Genomic DNA, 18,901 nt, shown 5'->3' with positions numbered 1-18,901 from the left:
AATTAAATATACCGATAACACGTCAAACTAAAAAGCCCTCCAGGTAACCAACTACATTCTTTTTAATTTTGTGTTTTAAATTTCAGAAGAAAATAAATGGTAGACTTCTAAATGTATAAACTTCCAAGAAGGAGCCAAATGATCAAAACCTGTTAAATGCAAATTTGCTGAATGAAGAGCTGACATATAAAAACAGCGAGCTAATATTTTTAGCTTTAGCACGTTAGCACCTTGCTAACGTTTGGAACCGGTATTCAGCCATTTTGTTTGTCGACGTTAACGGCCTTAAAGTGACTCAAATGAACATTATAAAGCGACTTAACGCAGATAAAACTGGCGGATTTTTATTTTTAAACATATAAAACTTTCTCACCTGAATCTTTGGACGGAGCTTAGCAGCTAACGTTGGCGTTCAACTTCACCTAGCGGGTCAACGAGCTCTGCTCTGATTGGTCAAAAGACCCACATGACATCAGTGATTGACGTGGGCCCGTCCAATAGGATATCTTGTAGGCGGGACTTTCCCCTTGTATGCACTCAAATTAAATCAAATTAAATAAGATTAAATAAAATTAAACTTTTAGCAACAATTATGAATGCAGATGAGGGCTTAAAAAAACAGGTATTGCGAATACCAAGACATTTTGTATTTCTCGTACAGCATGTATATTATCTCCACTAAAACACAGCAGAGTTTTAATAGAAGTTTTAATAGAAGGTGCCTGTAAATTCCTTGGCTTATCAGCATTCCCAGATACTTCCAACTTCACCTGAATTCACAGGAAAATGTGATGGGCCTGCTAATCCTTCCACTGCATTTATTTCATTATTTTAACAGGCCTATGAGACTTGAAGGAATTTCATTTTGCATCAAGTTCACAGGCTGCAGAATTAGTCGGGACAGACAAAAAGCTGTATAGGTGAGATAAAAGCAGAAAAGTCCGCTTATACACAAATATTTCTGAGGTGCAGACCAGCTGTGATAGCAGGAATTAACGATAACGTAGGATCTTAACGTGCTGAGCCAAAGATTTTTAAGTATACATGACAAAGTTAATTTTTATACTCAGCTTACTTGGTGGATGGATGAGCTTCCAAAATTCCACATTCCTGACAAACCTATATATAGGTAAAGCTGTTGGTTTTCTGCTGAATGATGTTCACCTTTACAGGTGACCTCCCCCAAAAGGCACAACTTCAACTCCAATCATGCTGAAAAAGTTTCACAATCCAAAATGAATACAGCCGTTCCCCGAAGAAACACAAAGCCCCCCACCACTGAATGGACAGTTTGTTTTCTCCTATTTACCAGTGAATGAGCATGGACTCTTCCTCACTGACCTCTGACAGCATGAGTCAGTGTGAAGAGAAACACACCCTGCAGAGACGGGTTTGCAGTTTGCTGATGGAAACGTAAATATAGATAAGATCAGGAAAGTATGACATTTAAAAATAGAGACATAAAGACATAAGAAAACCTTTTATATGTAAAAAATAAATGCACGTTTACAAGTTTAAAGTTGTGTTCAAAAGGTTGCATGTGACACTGATGCTCAGTCTCTCTCGACCTCATGAATCTAAACAGTCACAAAATGCAAAAGAGTAAATTTCTTTAAAAGAGTGAAAAATGTTTGTGTGGATTTCATTCACGGGCTAACAAATGTGATTAAAAGAGCTTTCGTATAAAATAGTTTCACATCAGGACAATAAACACTGAAATCCAAGATGACCATATTCAAAGATTCAAAACATTAAGAATATATTTTACAAATATTTTGCTTTCAAATAATTTGGCAACAATTACAACGTAGGAAAAATAACATTTATACTGAAATGGACTCACATGAGCTACAGTAATCTGTATGATTGTTTAACTCTCACTCAGACAGCAGTTGTCAACATGGAGGTCGGGACCCCAACAAGGGGCCACAAGATGAACCCGAGCGGCCATGAGATGATGATCAGGAATATTTTACAGAAACAAATATTAAAAACCTTTTTGAACTTTGGTAAAAATTATTTAAATGTTCACGATTGTAAAACTGTAGAACCATAACTAGACTCCTTCATCTCAAGAGGTCGGAGGTCAAAAAGCCTTGGCGCAAGAGTGGAGAGAAATATTTATGCCTCATGTCTGTAATTATATTTAAAGTAAATCCAAAAAAATCGCAATCATAGATTTGAGAAGGAATCTAAAAAGCCCAGTTCAGTTCTGTGGTATAACGAAGGAATGAAGAAAGGGGAAGAGTCAGTGGAGGGCTTTTAGCTTTGAGTTCTGTTCAGTCCCTGCTTCTCTCAAGGAAGTACGTTAAGTAAACATTATTAACCAACACATTTGTAATACACGTCTCTCCCTTCATTTGACCAAATGATTGTGTGTGGTGTTTGTCGTTATGAAACTACAACATGCCATCAAATACATTCAGCTTTGTCTGAGAAAACAATGAGAAGAAATTAAAATAAAAACCGTATTTGAAGTTGTTATTTACTAAAGGATGTTTTTTTCTGTGTGATTCCAGCAGGTTCACAGCTGGATGAACGGCTGTGAGCTGAAAAATGTGGAGGACCACTGTGAAAACAGACTCAGCAGAGGTGCGTCCTCACCGCAGAAGATTCAGCAGCTCAGTCCCTGCAGGAGCAAATGATATGTCTATAAAACCGAGTAAAACTATGAGAGCGCTCTGTGTTCCTGTTCACAGCGTGGTGGTCTCAGTCTGCAGGATGGACTGAGCTCGGGAGTTCCTGGGAAACTGGTTTTCAGTGCTGTTCCGGCTGACTGACATGGCGTGCAGTCTGTAGTCCCGCCCCACGTAAGGCTTGAGCGATAAACTCCTCCACGTCCTCCTCAGCTCGCTCTGGACCTGTTCGGACAAGACGCAGAGCAGAGTTAGAGTCTGCGTGAAGTCAGCCCACAGAAACGTTTGGAAACGTGAGAGCGGGGACGAACCTCACTGTTGAGGAAACAGTACAAAATGGCCACAATCAGACCCTGAAACACAAACACACACTGTTATTAATGCATTCAAATACTTCAAATAAAGAACACAAAAAGGCTTGTCAAGTAGAAAAATCATAACCAAAAAGTTTCAAGGTCATATTGGAGTTATCTGCTGGTAAAAAGACACCTCACATCAGGACTAACGATGAACTGAGTCAGTGCCAACGTCTTTAAAGGGTGAAACAATGTCAAGATGGATTAAATCAAATTCTATTCAGAAAAAATCTATCAGTGTTTTCACGTTTCTGAAGGGAGAAATCTAGCTGTAAAGATGTGACGTAAATATTCCGGCTGTTCTGGAGATCTGGACTGTTTGCCAACGAATGTTAAAGAGAAATCTGTTAAATGGCACCTGGAAGGATCCGAGGCCGAGGTCGAAGACGATCTGGATGCGGTTCATGTTTTCATCGGGGCGATCCATCAGGTGGACAAACACCACGTAGTTCACTCCAAACAGGGGGATCAGCAGCAGGGTAGACTTGGCCAGACGTCTGCAAAAACCCAAAATGTATTTTGGGTTGTCATTGTAAGTGACAATATAAATCTAAATGTGTGACAATCTGACCGATCACAGGTCAGAGGTCGGATGGCGATTCTTCAGCGTACCTGTACTGCGACTGCTCGTTTCCTCCGACGTCAGTGCAGCGAAGTTTCTGCACCAGGATGCGAATGATGCTGATGAACAGGATGAAGCTGATCTTTAAAGAGGAGACAAACACACAGACAGGAAGACGGAGCAGCTATGGTAGAAATGAATAACGGTATTTTAGATCGTTTAATTGGCTCAGTGCAAACAGTCAGTGCAGTCCAGGGCAAACATTTACCTCACTGTGAAATTTAACCTTTAAAACTTTATCTTATTTAGAAAAAGTTCAACATTTCAGGCCATTTATCAGGTACAGAGGTGTCAACTGATCTGAGTTTATCTGAAACTTATCTCTGCAGCTTTTAGTCAGTTTCCAAATGTCTGTATTGGACTCAACAATAAAAAAAAAACATGATTTTATACAGTTCAATTTAACAGACTGGAAGGAAACTCACAATGACGGAGGCCATGATGGGCCAGTTGATCAGTCTGTTGGGGATCGGGTTTTCATTCATCTCCCAGCACCTGCACATGAATCCGTGATTAATTTTAGTGAATAGCATAGCTAAACAAACTAATCAGCTGCTAATCTCCATGAACTCCATTTCAGGAAACCAATCAGCTTTAGTGGTTGAATAAAAAAAAACAAAAAATGTTTTTCTGTTGATAAGGTTTTTTGACAAGAACATTTTTTTGCTCATCAAGCTAGATGAAGCTTTACAGGCTGTAACTGACACTTCACATGTTAGTCACGTTTTTCATCTGCAGGACGGAAATCAACTTCATTTCAGCAGCCGGCTCGCTTTGTCCATCATCCTCTTAGTCTGATGAATGAACTTTAAAACTCATGAAGCCTAATGTGAATGTTTTCATCTGCTGTTTCCTCGTCTTTAATATTTTTAATAAGTCATTCCCCGACAGCGGTTAGATGTAGAGGCCACTAGAGGTCGTCTGACTTTCCATTGGTCCAGTCAGACCAGCGGACTCACCACGTGTCCTCCAAGTTTATCCGACAGACGATCCACGCCACCAAGAAAACGAAAGGGATTCCTGAGAGGGGAAGGAGGAGGGAAAGTCTGTTTAGATTCTCAGTCTGTCGGACAGAGAACATCCTCGGCACACACACACACACACACACAGCGAGGCAGTGAGGAGGATGTGTTGGTGACGTGGTGATGGATGGTGGACGGAGCTGAGCGATCGCAGAGGCCCGGAGACTGTTTAAAGGCTCGGCCCCCATGACATGCTGTCTGTTGTGTGTCTGTTGTGTGTCTGCATGTGCACATGTGAGAGGGTTTTCTATGAAACTGCACAGAAACGAGGAAGCTCATGAAAGGAAACAGATGCTCTTTTTAAACGTCCCGCTGATTTTAACCTTTAACCTTTGAGCACCAAAACCTAATCTTTTTGTCCAAGTGGACTTTTGAGCCAAATCTGAAGAGAGTCCCTCAAGGCTGTGTGTGGAGTCAGTGTAATCTTGACCTTTGACCTTTGGGCACTAAAACATAGTCACGTCCTTCTTGGACATTTGGTAGATGAATGGCTCAGAAAAGGTTCAGTGAAGGAGTTGTGTGGTCAGATGTAAAATGAAAGTCGGACCCCAGCCGATGAACATGTAGACGGTCAGCGGGGTGGAGTAGGTGTGGATGACCAGCAGCAGCGTGTGCAGGTAAATTCCCTCCACCAGCAGCCAGAAGAAGTTCGCCATGACAAAGTAGTTGAAGAAGACCAGACTGGCTCTACAGCCCACCTACGACAAGAAAAAAACAAAACAACAACAACACAAAAACATCATCTCAGGTTTGGTCCACTTAAAGTGGGCTCAGTGAACTCGAATGAAATGCTGATGCGAACATCAACAGTCAGAGGAAGGCACGCAGGCTAGTAAAACAAAAGACGTGTGTGTGTCTGTGTGTGCGCTCACCAGTGACGGTTGTGTGCTGCAGTCTGTGTTCTCGTCGTCTGAGAAGAGCAGGGTGTCTTTGGTCAGCACGGAAACGGCCCGCAGCACGAACGACATGAACAAGTTCAGATGGATGTAGTTCCTCATGCAGTGGAGCCTCCTGCAGACAGACACACACTCAGCGTTGGGAAGTGTGTTTACAGACGCTGTCGGGATGTGAGTCCAGGGGGAGATAAGCGATCGATTGGCCGAGCCAACAGCTGCAGACGTTTCGTCAGTTTCTGCAGCAGTCTGTTGTCACTCGTGTGTCAACACTTGGAGTGTGTTTGCAGGTTTATATCAGATATCCTGAGTCAATGTATCCAAACTGTCTGTCTGCTAACCGTCACTTAAAGTCCCACAAGTTTGACGGGAAAACGATGGACCTTAATTCAAAATGAATGAGAAGTTCACATAAAGGTCCCCCGTTTCACTTTGACATTTACCTTCAGACCACATGGACCTGGAATCACATGATCTTCATTTTGACTGCTTTCTGCACAGTAAAAACGAAGCGAGCTGGATGAAGATTTAATTTCCCCTCAGGCAGATCGTTTAAAGGAGACTGCCTTTTGTTTTTGTTCCAAGTGTGAGCCTTCTGTTTACTCGCTCTGTTATTGAGACTGCCACCCTGCTGGTGGATGTTTAATGTGTTGTTTGTGTGAGTTTACCTGAATAAACAGATGATGACGGTGCTGGTGAGCAGAGCGATGAGCGACAGGCTGTGGCCCAGAGTGGACAGGATCCTCACCACTCTGTAAAAGACCAGCTGGACACAAAAACACACAATGACTGGACGTTCGACGGAGGAACATGATGCCAACTGTCCGATAAGACGTTGAACAGGAAGTAAAAGCAACTCAAATCATATTGAGCAGCCACGTCCCTGCTGAAGAGTGTCAGCTGGGAAGAAGTCCAGAGCCGGGAAAGTGAAACAACGTGTTTTAAACAGCAGTAACGAGCCGTCACTCTCAAAACTTCAGCCTCTCTTCCAAAGAGCAGTCATGCTTTTAACATGCGGCTCCGACAGCCGCTGAGGTAACGTTACGTTATCTGAGCTACAGAAACATTTTAACCTCCAGCTTCCCTCATACAGCGCTTCATGAGGACAGTTAATGATGAAAACATTCACAACAGAAGCAGAAAAATCCAGCTTGATTTAGTCCCGTTGAATAAAATGCTGGATAAAAAAATATTTGTGTGGTTGTTAGTGAAGTGGTTCAGTGAAGTCAGAACACGAAGGCCACGAGAGGGAGCTGCTTCTTTATCTGCACATCAGAGGAGACAGAAAAATGTATGTCATTATGAAAAGGTCTGAGTGCTGCTGAGTGAAAACCAGACAAAAATAATCAGCAGCTTTAAAATCAAAGATGTTTGATCACTTCATGCTTCTCTTTGTTACACAAGTCTTTAATCATCTTCGACTGGTTTCACGAAGATTTACATTTTTAAAAAAATAAAATCTATTCACTGCCAAAAGCAGATTAAATAAATCACTGCGGCTGAAGAGCTCTTTGGTTCAGTCGTTCCTTCGTCCCATCATCTTCATCATCTTCATCACGGGCTGAGGAAGGTGATGAAGATGTTATCAGGAGCATCGTCTTCTTCGGTGGAGAAGCTCTTTCACAATAAGAGCGTGGGGGTGGAGCGGGGTCAGGGTCAGGATCTGGTCCATCTCAGGACGCCACTAACACTCCACAAGCTCCTCCTCCACACACACACACACACACACACACAGTGGGCAGTATAACGCAGCCCAGATCCACCCGTGTGTGTGTGTGTGTGTGTGTCAGACGTGGGGAATGTTGTTTATAGATGATGAGAGAGAGCGATGAACGCCAGACACCGTGCACACACACACGCATGCACGCGCACACACACACACACACACACACACACACACACACACACACACACACACACACACACACACGACCATGTGCATTTTAACACACATTAACAAAGCCGCACACAGTCACACTAACACAAACATACAAACTTTTGTTTGATATGAAAATGCAAAAAGGCTAATTTTCATTTTCCATCACAGCTACACACCCAACAACACAAATAAAACTGAACTTTGTGTACTCTGTGCGCTGCCGTACATCATTTATTCTCTTATCATTTTCTCTATTAGTCTGTATTTCTTTATTTCTATTTATTTCGTTTCCTTCCTTCTTCCACCCAGCCCGCAAAACTATTTTTTCTTGTTCCATTTTGTCCTTCCTCTAAATTCTTCTCTCTTTTTGAATTTTCATGAATGAAGTTTTCACATTTTCAAATTTTAGAGGAACTGAAAAACACATTTTGTTCCTAAAAAACAAAAAAACAACCTTTGATAGCTCTCTAAATGCTTCAACAATCAGAGTCTGGAGAGTCAACAACTGTCACCGCACATCAAATAGAAACTTTAATGTGTTAATTGTGGTGCCCTGTTTTTAAAGCTCTAACTTTACTTAAGTGAAATAAAATAAATAAATGAAGTAGACGATGATCATTAAGTTCCAGTAAATGAGGAAATATAGAAATGAGAAACATGGAGGAGACTGAAAATGTTTTTGTTTTGTTTTTTTTTTTATGTGAACTTGTCGTTACGTAAAGGGTTTGTGTTGCTGCTCACATATGGACAAACATCAGGCGGCCTGGCATCAGCGCTTCATTCCTGAGTTTGATTCTCAGGCCTTCTGCCTGGGAGCTGATGACCTGCCGCAGCCAAACACATCTCCATCCATAAACCCTCTCCGCCTTCCTCCTGACACCGGGGAATTAGAGCCATGTCGATGGGAGTCTAAATCTGGAGGACTCAGTCCTTCGCTTTAAATCAGGATCCAGTCCGGACAGACTGGGAAAGATGAATCTGCAGACGACCATATTTGTTGGTCCATGAGAGCAACAGAGCTTTAAATGTTCTGTATTTCAACGTTAAGCTGCAAACCAGATCATCTGCATCGCACAACATGTGTGTGCCGAATCCAAAACACAAACATCTTCCATAATGAGAGCGAACCGACCTTCATGCTGAATTAGGGATGAAGGATTTGGTGATTTCATTCTGTTCCGGTCGTTTTCCAGCTGCTTAAATCTGCAGATTAATGGTTCTTCTTGAGTATTTCACTTTTAACTGAATATTTTGGGGGTTTGGGCAAAGAAAGACAGCATCATGTAAGATTTTTAGGCAACTCTTGGAGGTTTGGGACGAGTCATTCCTACTTTATTAAACATGCAGTGTTTTGGGTTGAATGTTGAGCTCCTGAGGACGATCAGCTGTGTGTGTGTGTGTGTGTGTGTGTGTCAGTGATGTCTGGTCTCAGCTGAATGTTTTCCAGACGGAAAACCTCCGTCTATTTAGCAGGAAACAAATAGACGCTTCAGTAGAGTTGGAGTCACAGTCCCACACCTGAGGGCTCTGGAGAGCATCACCGACCAGCTGTGTGTGCGTTTGTGCTTCTTTATCCTCCGCTGTTGTGTGTCATCCTGCTCAGGTGTGTGTCCAGCATTTTATTTCTCTCTGACCTCGTCTCCTCAACTCAACCGAGGTTTCTCCCTCGTGTGTGCTTTGGGTCTGACCCTGGTTTCATCTCTCACCTTCAACAAACACAAGCAGCAGCATCAACAATTAGTGGGCTAAATAAACGAAGCTCATCTCTGCACGCAGCGTAAAACGATAGTTTATATTCACAGGAGTCAAAAGTCCCAGACGTCCACAAGAAGCTGCAGCTTCTTGTTAAAAATTCATTACTATCATCAAAAACTGAAATTAGTTTTGTTGAGTTTGAAAAACACAAACACAAAGCCTGTTGTTCTTCTGCTGAACATTAAATCTGTTGTCATAGAAAATCAATAACCTTAGTTTTTTCTAATTAATCTGAGAATGTTTTTACAGTGCAAAGAAGGTTTTTAGTGTTAAACTGAGATTGTATATTAATGGAGCAAAATGAAAGACGTGAACAAAACAGAAAATGTCTTATTTACATTATGTTGTCGTCTTGTTTCATCTTTAAAGACTCTTTATCCCCAAACAGGGACAGTAAGAGCTTTATCCATCTTTATGTTTATAAAACAGAAGGTCAAACCAACATCATGTTGTATTGAAGACCATAAACTCGTCAGGAGAACGTTTACATTTTCCCATAGACTTCAATACTATCTGTCTTCTTTTTACAACCAGTCTAAGGTTCTGTAGCAACTTCCAGTCCTGGAACATGGTCCAGGTGGTGGACGTCTTCAATAACAGCTCCGGATATTCCCTAAAACCGGGATGTTTGGAGCTCAGAGCGGAACGCAGAGTCCAGGAATGCAGCCGCGACCACGAGCAATAAAAGGAGGGTAAAACACATCACAGGGGACGCCCCGAAGGCGGGGCTGCACCACCCACGGGGTGCTCCTAATCCCCCGGGAACAACCCCCACCCAGACCGAGACCGAGACCTGCACCCCCTGGACTCTGCTGCAAGCTGATGTCTCGCCACAGGTCCTCAGACGTCCTCCAGCTGAGACCGACTGAACGTGGACAGCAGCTCAGAAAACAAACAAACAAAAAACTAAAGTTCCTCTCATGTGTTTGTGTTGTTTCAGGAGTTCTGCTCAGTAATGAGGAAGAACCGGCTCTCTCCATCTTTATTTGTTTATCATTTGGTCGTCAGCCATCTTGGTTTTTGGGACAGATGGGATTTGGAGTTTTCAGATGCATAAACACAATTTCTCCTGTGTGACAACACAATGTTCTTCACACACACACACACACACACACACACACACACACACACACAGCAGGGAGTGTGTGTGCTGAATATCTGTCAACTTTTTCTGATGCTTTTAAAAACTGGCAAAAACTCTCATCGCTCATCAGACTGGTGCTGCCACGCGGTGACCTGGCCCTGACCTTTGACCTTCCTCCTGGTTTATCTCGGTAAGCTGAGAACAGATAAAGATGCTGAGCACGCAGCACTCTCATCAGATGATGATCTGTTCGCTCTAATTTATCGGGTTGGTTAGAAGAAGACCAGAAAACAAAGTGTGAGACATGAAGGAGATTAACATACGTGTGTCTGCGTTCACTCTGAAACTGTCAAAAATCCCCAACTCCCTTTTATCTACTGATTCATTCATTCTCAGTTTCTGCAGACGGCATACAACATGATGCTCCATTTAGAGGGGGCGGGGCTACTGCAGCTGGTGACATCACAGAGCGTTGACAGTTGATGAAAAGAAATTTAAATATAAAGACCACAAATTTACCAGAAACAGCAACATCAAGTGCGGCCTCTTTTGTGTTGTCATGGTTGGAACCATGACCACGTAACCTCGTCTGTCCAACACTTTGTCCCACCAACAACAGAAAGACAGATGAGACTAAAGGCTAAAAATCTGAGTGTGTTCCGGAAGGTAAACTGGTGCATTTCACTGCCGGTGTGCTTATCTCAGTTAAAATGAACAAACAGATGCAAAAACACACACGCTGTAAAAAAGCCAGTATTCACTGCACCCACAGCACAAACCTACACAAATCCAGACACGCTGTGGTTTCCTGACACCCTGAACTCACCTCGTTGGGTTTCCCCGTGTCGTTGGACAGGCAGGCGACGGTGATGGCGGGGTAAACGTCCGACCAGCCGCTCTCTGTGCAGTTCCTGCTCAGGTTCCCTGAAACAAACAGACCCGCTTTGTCATTTTCACTTATTCAGCTCATGAACGACAGATATGACAGATTAAATAAGTTTCCTCTGATGGAAATGATGGAACATTTTTTAGACTTGGTTTCAGCAACAAAGTGTACAGTTATTAAATTCACACGCTTTTTCCACGTTTTACATATTTTTGTGCTTCTTTTAACCAATTGCACTTAAATTCGAAAACATTTAAGTTATTTAGGAAATTATATGAACAAGAAGGAAATTTGAAGAAGTGCAGTGTAAACAAATAATGTGTGTTTTTAGAAGAAGGTTGTTAAAAATTGTGTTCCATTTGTGTGTCAGTGCTGTTTTTTCTTGTGTCGCAGCATCAGAGCTGGAACACAACACTCGGTAAAACAACATCAGGTCCTCACGTCACAGAAGACCAGGCTGGAATCTGCCTAAACAACATGGAAGAAGTCTGGAGACGGTCGGCCACGTTGGCGACGCTCAGCTGCTGGCAGCGGATTGTGTCTCTAAGTTGTCTCTTTGTAAATACACCCGATGTGTTTAGTAAAGAGGCTGCTGGCCGACCAACAACATTTTCACATTAACTCAGAGACTGAAGGTCACACACGTTACTGTCAGATCTACATATTACAGGATTATGTTTATTATTGGCCTCTTAAGTTTAAATAAAGTTTTTTGTGTTTGTCTCAGTCAAGCTTTATCAACATACACATTTTACCTAATTGTGTATTCAGCTTTATTTCGATAAATCACTTTTTCTTTCTTTGATATTAAAGAATTTAAATTTTTTTATTTTTTATTTTATTTTATTTATTTTTTATTATCCTAAAGCAGGGTTAGGGTTTTCTCTCTACGGTATCTGTAACTTTGTCCATTTCTAATTAATGTGAAAATGAGTTTGTAACTGAAGTGTTTTTATTTAAATGTTGATCATTTTGGTTTTTATTCCAAGCAGCTGAGTTTCGTGTTGCTGACAGACAGACGAGCGACGGCGTTTAACAGTCTGACTCTCCGTGTTGTGCTGATTTCGCACCTCATCCATTAACCTGCCAAACTTAAAGGCTGGGGGGGAACCAGCTGCCACGGAGGCGGGAAAGTCAGCCAGCCCAGATGTTGGCAGCTGTTCTGTGAATAATCAGACTCATTAATGGAAAAGAGCATCAAAACGGGACGAAGACGGACAGACGGCGAACATCTTTTACAGCTGAAAGGAGAAATGAAAAGGTGTATATCGGAAAAAAAAGGAAGCAAATGAGACGTGAGTCATCATAAAAACATTTCAGGAATATCAGGATCATTTTTTAAATACAGATTGTTGTTTTTATTTCACTTAAATACTTTTTCTCAACTTTTCAGCCTCTTGAAAAATTTAAGTAAACAGTTTTTTTGGCGACACAAAAAAAAAAAAAAAAAAAAAAAAGAAGACCAGGAAATAGACTGGATTTAACAACGCAACTTTTTAATGTCCAATGAAAGAAAACAGAAGGATGAAATCAAGTGAAAAAGTGCAGAAAGATTGTGTAGAAGAAAAACATCACATTTTACTCACAGTGGAAACATCTGGTGGGACCTTTAACGACGAGCTCTATTTATTATCTGATGAAATATATTTTCACATCCTTCACTGTCAGTGTACTTAATGTGTTTTCCTACAATCTAAATTCCCGGCAAGTAATAAATTGATCCAACTTTTCATGGCTGTTTGTTGACACGTGAAACTTCACACGACCTCGACTGGACGTGAACTCTTCCAGTAAATATGTTTCAGGCAGAAACTTACTTTTAACTTAAAATGTTTTCAGCAGCAAAGTGGCTGTTTTGATGGTTAAGACTGAATGATCCTGGACTGTCACTGATTCACTGTCAGTTTGTGTAAGATTTGGTGTCCAAAAAGTTTAATGACACAGCTGCAGATATTTCACAAGCAAGACTTTATCAGCTGTGATGTGACAGTCGGACTTTTTGAAGCCAAACTTTGATTACTAATAATAATGAATTTTAAAAAACTAAATTAATCTTCGATGAGTAACTGCAGACACTTCAGAGGAAAAAATGAAATATACTTCGAGCTGAAAAGAGAGATTAATCAGTTTTAAAGAGAAAACAATATGAGTGAGCACGAGTGACACAGAGAGCGAGGACAAGGTCAGAGCAAGGGATGATGGGACAGGAAAGGGAAGCGTGGTGAGCATCGATGATGGAGGATCAAAAGCTGGAGGACACGAGGTGACCGACATGATGGATGGAGTGAAACGGCTGAAAGACGAGACCGTGGAATCAGTGAGAGGAAGAAGGAAGCTGCCGGAGGAGGTTGAAGGTTCGGACGAAGGTTCTGCAGGAAACTCAGCTCAAAGCAAACATTCATCCAGGAGTCAAACTTATTTTTAAATAAGAAAGTCAAAACCAGCGCCGTCTTCTGAAGCTGTCCTTCAGGGTCGCTGTAGACCTCAAAAGGTCCTCGATGGAAACGAGAAGTTCTTCATGAACAACTTTAACGTCGTCACATTTTTTCTCCACAAACCAAAAGTTTCTAAAGCTGAAACAACGCTCACACTGAACAGCGCTTATTGAAACCAGAAGAAACCGTCTTTGGAGGAGAAAGAAGAGCTGACCTGCTCTGGACTCTTTTCTGATTGGGCGGTGCAGTCTGTCAGTCACACGGTAGCCCCGCCCCATAAACCCTGCCCCCTCCCTGCCGTCTTCCTCCATCATTTAAAAAAAAATTAACTTCATGTTGTATTTCAGATGGAGACCATAAACTCATCAGGGAGGAGGAGGGACATTTTCCCATAGACTTCAACACAACCTGACGTTCTAAGCTTCCTCCTCGATGCACCACAAATGAAATCACAAGGAGAAAGTCTGTGATTCACCGAGCGAAGAGAGTCAGTGAACTCACCGTGTTTTCCAACAAGGCGCAGGAGGGGGGAGGGGCAGGGGAGGGTCATCACCTCGCCGAGGGCCGCGTTCCTCCAACAGGACGCAAAGCCCCACTCGCCTGGACATCCTGAAAACACACAAAGATAAAACGCTGATTAATTATCGCTGTGGTTAAACATTTAAACACACACAAGCTTTTGGGGAAAACAGAACTGTGTGTTAAAAACACTATCAGCGATAATGTGTTTAATGTTGCTTCACTCGAGAAATGAATTCCTTCTGAGATTTTCAACACTCAACAAAATTTCGCTTCCATCTGAGAGTCAAGATGGTTAATCGATCAACGTTCACTTCCTGCTGTGACAGCAGACTGAACATGTCTGAGCTTTCAATGAGACTCTGGACTGAGATTCTCTGATTGAACATACTTTCTGAGCAATTTATTGATTTGTGAGGACAAAAAAAGTGATTGGCAGGTCACTTATTATTGAAAATAATCTTTATTTCAACTAAAACTAATTTTCATTTCCAAACACTAAAGAAATATCTGAAACCTGAACTTTTAAATATTCATATAAAAGTGTATTTAAAGCTTCATTTTGGGTTTTTTAAGAATTAATATCAGACTTTAAAGTTGAAGTCGTGACCTTCTAATTGTAGGAACTCTGGAGGTTTTGGGGTTTGAAACAAGCAGCCAAACAGGAAGTACTTTGTAAGTCTGTGTTTGTGTGTCTGTGTGTGTACTTCCTGTGGTCATCGGCCTGTGAAGTAGATAAATGATTGATCGTGAGTGTGTTGCAACACAGGTTGAGGCAGCATGCAGACACACCCTCCTCTTCACATGAGCTTGGTCAACACACACACTTGTGGTGTTTTTGTGTGTTTTTGTGTGTCTGTACCTGTGCTGGGAGCCGCCTGTTGCTGCAGCTGTGTCCGACACTCTTTCTCCGCTCTCTGAATCTCCCAGTGAAACTGGCAGCTGGGAAATTTTCCATCAACCTGTCGGAACCAGAGAAATAAATATTATGAATATTATCATCTCCTCCTGCATCAATTAAAAGGAGGAAAAAACTCCAATCTCTGGAAAATTCATTGATACATTTGCACTTGAACGCATCAGAAAAGCCTCATGGTGCGTTAAAGTGAAATCTGTCCTCAGAGTCTCGGGTCACCAAACCGGTTTGACCCAACGAAGGAAGCTGAAACATTGTGTTGACTTTACAGAAGGCGGGAATACAAAAATGGTTTTGAGCACGACACCTGATGAAGTACGTCTTTGGATCTGACCGGCAGCCGGATCCGCGCCGACCCCGAGCCTGAACCGAACCTTCGGCCTGCTGATAAACGTTAACGCTTCCCACCGTCGACGGTAACCAAGGACACACAATCAAACAGAGCGTACACAGGCAGCACAAAGAGGAACACACTCAAACTAAATGGGGGTGGGTGATGTATGTGTGTGAGCCCGGAGGTCTGTTTACACTGAGACATACTGCCGCTCTCAGCAGTCACCGTGTTTATGCCCTTCACTTCTCCGGCTTCTTCCTCACTTCCTGTGCGGAGACGTGACGCCACGAAGTCGGTCATCACCTGTCTTCAAGAATTTACTACGTCAACAAATCCCCTTCAACTTTAAGGCCGTTGGGTTGCACCTCAGAAACATTCATCTTGGTTTGTAAACCGGCAGAGTAGTTTGGTGTTGGGTTAAAATAAACTGCAGCGAGTTGTTGTGTTGAGCCACAGTGAGACTCACTGATGTGCTTTTAATCGTTGGGAACGAAGTTATCACCTCTTCAGGACGGATTAATTCTTAAATTCACTTCTTTGGGGACTTGTTGGCAGAAAGTTATTTATTTAGATGTCATTTGTCTTTTTCTTCTGTGTTTGGTCTCCACCAGCTGCTGAGTCTGAGTCTGTCAGCCTATCAGCATCAGTTGCACAAACAAACACTGATCATTAATAAAATATAAGCAGGCGGGTTTTTATAAAAATGGTTCAGTCTAACGTTGGACTGCTGAACGTTAAACACGGACATCTGGACCTTCTTTCTTTATAAAAACAAATAAAAAGGCAGTTTTTAATGGAGGAAACTTCCTTTTCTGACGTTTCATTCGTGGATGACTGGTTGGTTTCGGACTGAACATAAATCAGAGAGTCCAGATGAGACAGTCGGTCCAAGTCTCTAGTTTTTGGCTTCATCTCACTGCAGGAGCTGCTTCCTGAACATTTGTGGGAGAAAGACGTTCGAGTTGGAGCTATAAATATAAACTCAGTGTGTGTGTGTGTTTGGTTTTCTGCCAGTTTTCGGCCGAGTAGACGACTAAAATCAACTTTCATCTCACAGCGAACAACTTCGCTCCAAATATGAATTTCTAATTTCCTCTTTCAGGTGTTTAAACTTCCATCACATGAATTCAGGCGGCGCCGCACGTCACCGGCCTCCAATTTCTGTTTCTCCAAACAAAAACAGAACAAAACAAAACAAAAAGCAGCGAAGGGCAAAGGATAAACCATTTGCCCTTTTTTAATCCACCGCCGTCAAACAAACATCATAATCTCTCTCATCTAATGAGCTGCAACACACACAAATACACACAAACGCACAAGATCCATTTCGAAGAAGAGGATGAGATGTTCTACATTAAACTAAACAGTTTGTAATCCCGGACTTGGTCTGACCTCCAGGATCAGTCCAATTCAGTCTTTGGCAACATGAGCCGACTTTCATTTGTTATTTATTTTAATTCTTGGACTTCAACCAGAGCTCTTCCTCGTCTGGCTGTCTGTCCACTGAATGTCTTTACATTTTAATTCCATTGTCTGATGATTTTCCAGTTTAGATTCTCATGATTCATCACTCATGACCTGGATTCTTATTTGAAAATGACCTCGAACTACGAGGCTGGAGAGGAGCATCTTCCTGCTGAGAGCAACTTCTTCTATCAAAGTCACCAGCAAACGTGTGGAAATCTGATTTCTGTGAGTCGATACGACTGACTTCAACAAATAAACTTCTCTTCACCCAGAGAGACGAAGACGACTTCTCATCCTCCAACAGTTTGTTTTGCTGAGTGGCTAAAACCAACAGGACTCATCATCACACATAAACTCACATCTGCAAACATCTGGATTCACTGTTCTGACGCTCCGCTCTTCAGTCTAATTTCAACCGGTTCAGGCAGATCAGATCTGGATAGAGTGTCTTTGTCCTGGTTTTTTATCCCGTGGTCTAGAACAGGACAAATAAGATCCTTCCTGGAGAGCTGAACTCATTTTGTTGTTATATATCCCGACTAGCTGGAATATCTGCCGCTCTGTTTTTTAATCCTTTTTGGTCTAAAAACAAAGAAAATATACATTCCTGCATGGTTTTGTGTTTGTGAGTCTGTGAGAAACACAATTAAAGAGTCTCTGTACGATAAAGTCAACAATCACAGCTGAGTGTCAGACCAGAACCGTCCTGATCCTGAAAGATGAGCCGTGTCTTCACCGTTTGCCGTGAACAAACATGAACAGAGGAAGCAGAAGTTCTGACATCGACTGTAACACAAACACACAGCTGACACATTTCTCTGCCGAGTGGAAATCCACAAAAACTGACATTTAGGGAAAAAAACAAAAACAACTGAAACGCGTCAGTTTTCAGGACTTGGGTCAAAAATGACACCAGATACAGACATGAGGTGTCGGGCTGCTTCCCAAACTGTTTCTCCTGAAGATATTAACTGAGAAACCTTTTCTGCAGCTCTGACGTCACCTGAAGTCACATTTGGAGTAAATCATCCACTTCACTTATCTGACTGTTACATCTAAACCCCCTGAAGTACTCTGGGTGAGTTCAGCTTCTCTGAATGACAACAGCTGAAATAAAACCACAGATGATTCAGGCAGCCGAGTCGGACATGAAAATATTAAAAATTAAAACACAACCCGCAGCAGCAGCAGCAGCAAGGAGGCAACTTTAAAGAAAGCTGAAAGAAGTCGTGAGCATCATCAGGACTGAAAAATAAATTCATGCACAGGTCAGAAGGATAATTCAGTGTCACTGAAATAAACAGAAATCCAGGAAACTCTCAGCAGATGAGTTCCAGGATCCAGATCAGACTTTTAATTGTTCTTTTGTTGTTGCACCGCTTTGTGTGACATTTACACAAGAAGTGATCTGTTGTGTAAATGTGTATTTGTTTATATCAATCCATCAGCTGGATTCAAATCTATCAAATCAAGTTTAACTTGTGTTCGAAATAAAATAATTTATAGAAACTATGCAGAAAGACAAACTAGTAAAAGTTCATCCAAGCAGGCAAACTGCACAAAGAGATTTGGACTGACATACTTTTCAATGTGAAGCTCTGAAGAAACAGAAGCAGTTTAACGTGAGACAGAAACAGGAACCCTGCAGGCGGAGCAGGCGAAGGACTGACCGTGACGACGAAGCTGCAGCCGAGCAGGACCAGAACGAGCCGGTGCGTAAAGGACATGGTGGCATCTCATCCAGCGGAGGGTCAGGTCCACCTGAGCGGCAGCTGCAGGCTCATCTGACGCCTCATCCTCGACAGGAAACACGTGTGTCCGGTGGCCACGAGACTCTGAAGTCTGCAGCGTTTGCGCGTAAAAAGTTCGCCTGTTTTTTTTTGTTTTTTGTTTTTTTTTTGGCAGTTTTACGCACAGCTTCAGGTCTCAAGATCGGGAACAGAACGGCTCTTTTTTTGGAGATAAGATCAAAATATTAGCTTTAGAAAAGCTGAAGTCACACCTGAACCAGGCAGCGACCTGCCCGCCCTCCGTGTGGCAGGATCCGGGACAGGAAGGAGCGCAGAGTCCGGCAGTGAGGCGGTGGTTCGGCGCGCT

The 18,901-nt window shown here is 42.2% G+C and overlaps 1 protein-coding gene across 1 annotated transcript; it reads right to left on the bottom strand.

The window, feature by feature from the left end:
* Positions 1 to 1,462: 1,462 nt before the first annotated feature.
* On the bottom strand, positions 1,463 to 18,875 carry LOC115061268 (vasoactive intestinal polypeptide receptor 2-like). The gene is made up of 13 exons (XM_029529557.1): positions 18,475 to 18,875; positions 14,950 to 15,049; positions 14,070 to 14,177; positions 11,074 to 11,171; positions 6,198 to 6,295; positions 5,509 to 5,647; positions 5,184 to 5,334; positions 4,574 to 4,634; positions 4,040 to 4,109; positions 3,605 to 3,696; positions 3,351 to 3,489; positions 2,948 to 2,989; positions 1,463 to 2,861 (listed from the first exon to the last, which is right to left on the bottom strand). Exons 1-13 carry the CDS (start codon positions 18,529 to 18,531, stop codon positions 2,694 to 2,696), a joined length of 1,323 nt encoding a protein of 440 aa, XP_029385417.1. The 5' UTR covers positions 18,532 to 18,875; the 3' UTR covers positions 1,463 to 2,693.
* Between the last annotated feature and the right edge of the window lie 26 nt (positions 18,876 to 18,901).

The sequence above is a fragment of the Echeneis naucrates genome, chromosome 20 (genome assembly GCF_900963305.1).
Source record: "Echeneis naucrates chromosome 20, fEcheNa1.1, whole genome shotgun sequence".
Taxonomy (NCBI): domain Eukaryota; kingdom Metazoa; phylum Chordata; class Actinopteri; order Carangiformes; family Echeneidae; genus Echeneis; species Echeneis naucrates.
The sequence above is the reverse complement of the archived record's forward strand: the minus strand, read 5'-3'. Positions and strand labels throughout refer to the sequence as shown.

Excerpts from the sequence above, each read along its gene's own strand:
- LOC115061268 (XM_029529557.1), bottom strand. The coding sequence starts at position 18,531 with ATGTCCTTTACGCACCGGCTCGTTCTGGTCCTGCTCGGCTGCAGCTTC. Across the intron at positions 6,296-11,073 it reads ACACGGGGAAACCCAACGAG|CTGGTCTTTTACAGAGTGGT; the intron begins GTGAGTTCAGGG and ends TTTTGTGTCCAG. Across the intron at positions 2,990-3,350 it reads TCGGCCTCGGATCCTTCCAG|GGTCTGATTGTGGCCATTTT; the intron begins GTGCCATTTAAC and ends TTTGTGTTTCAG.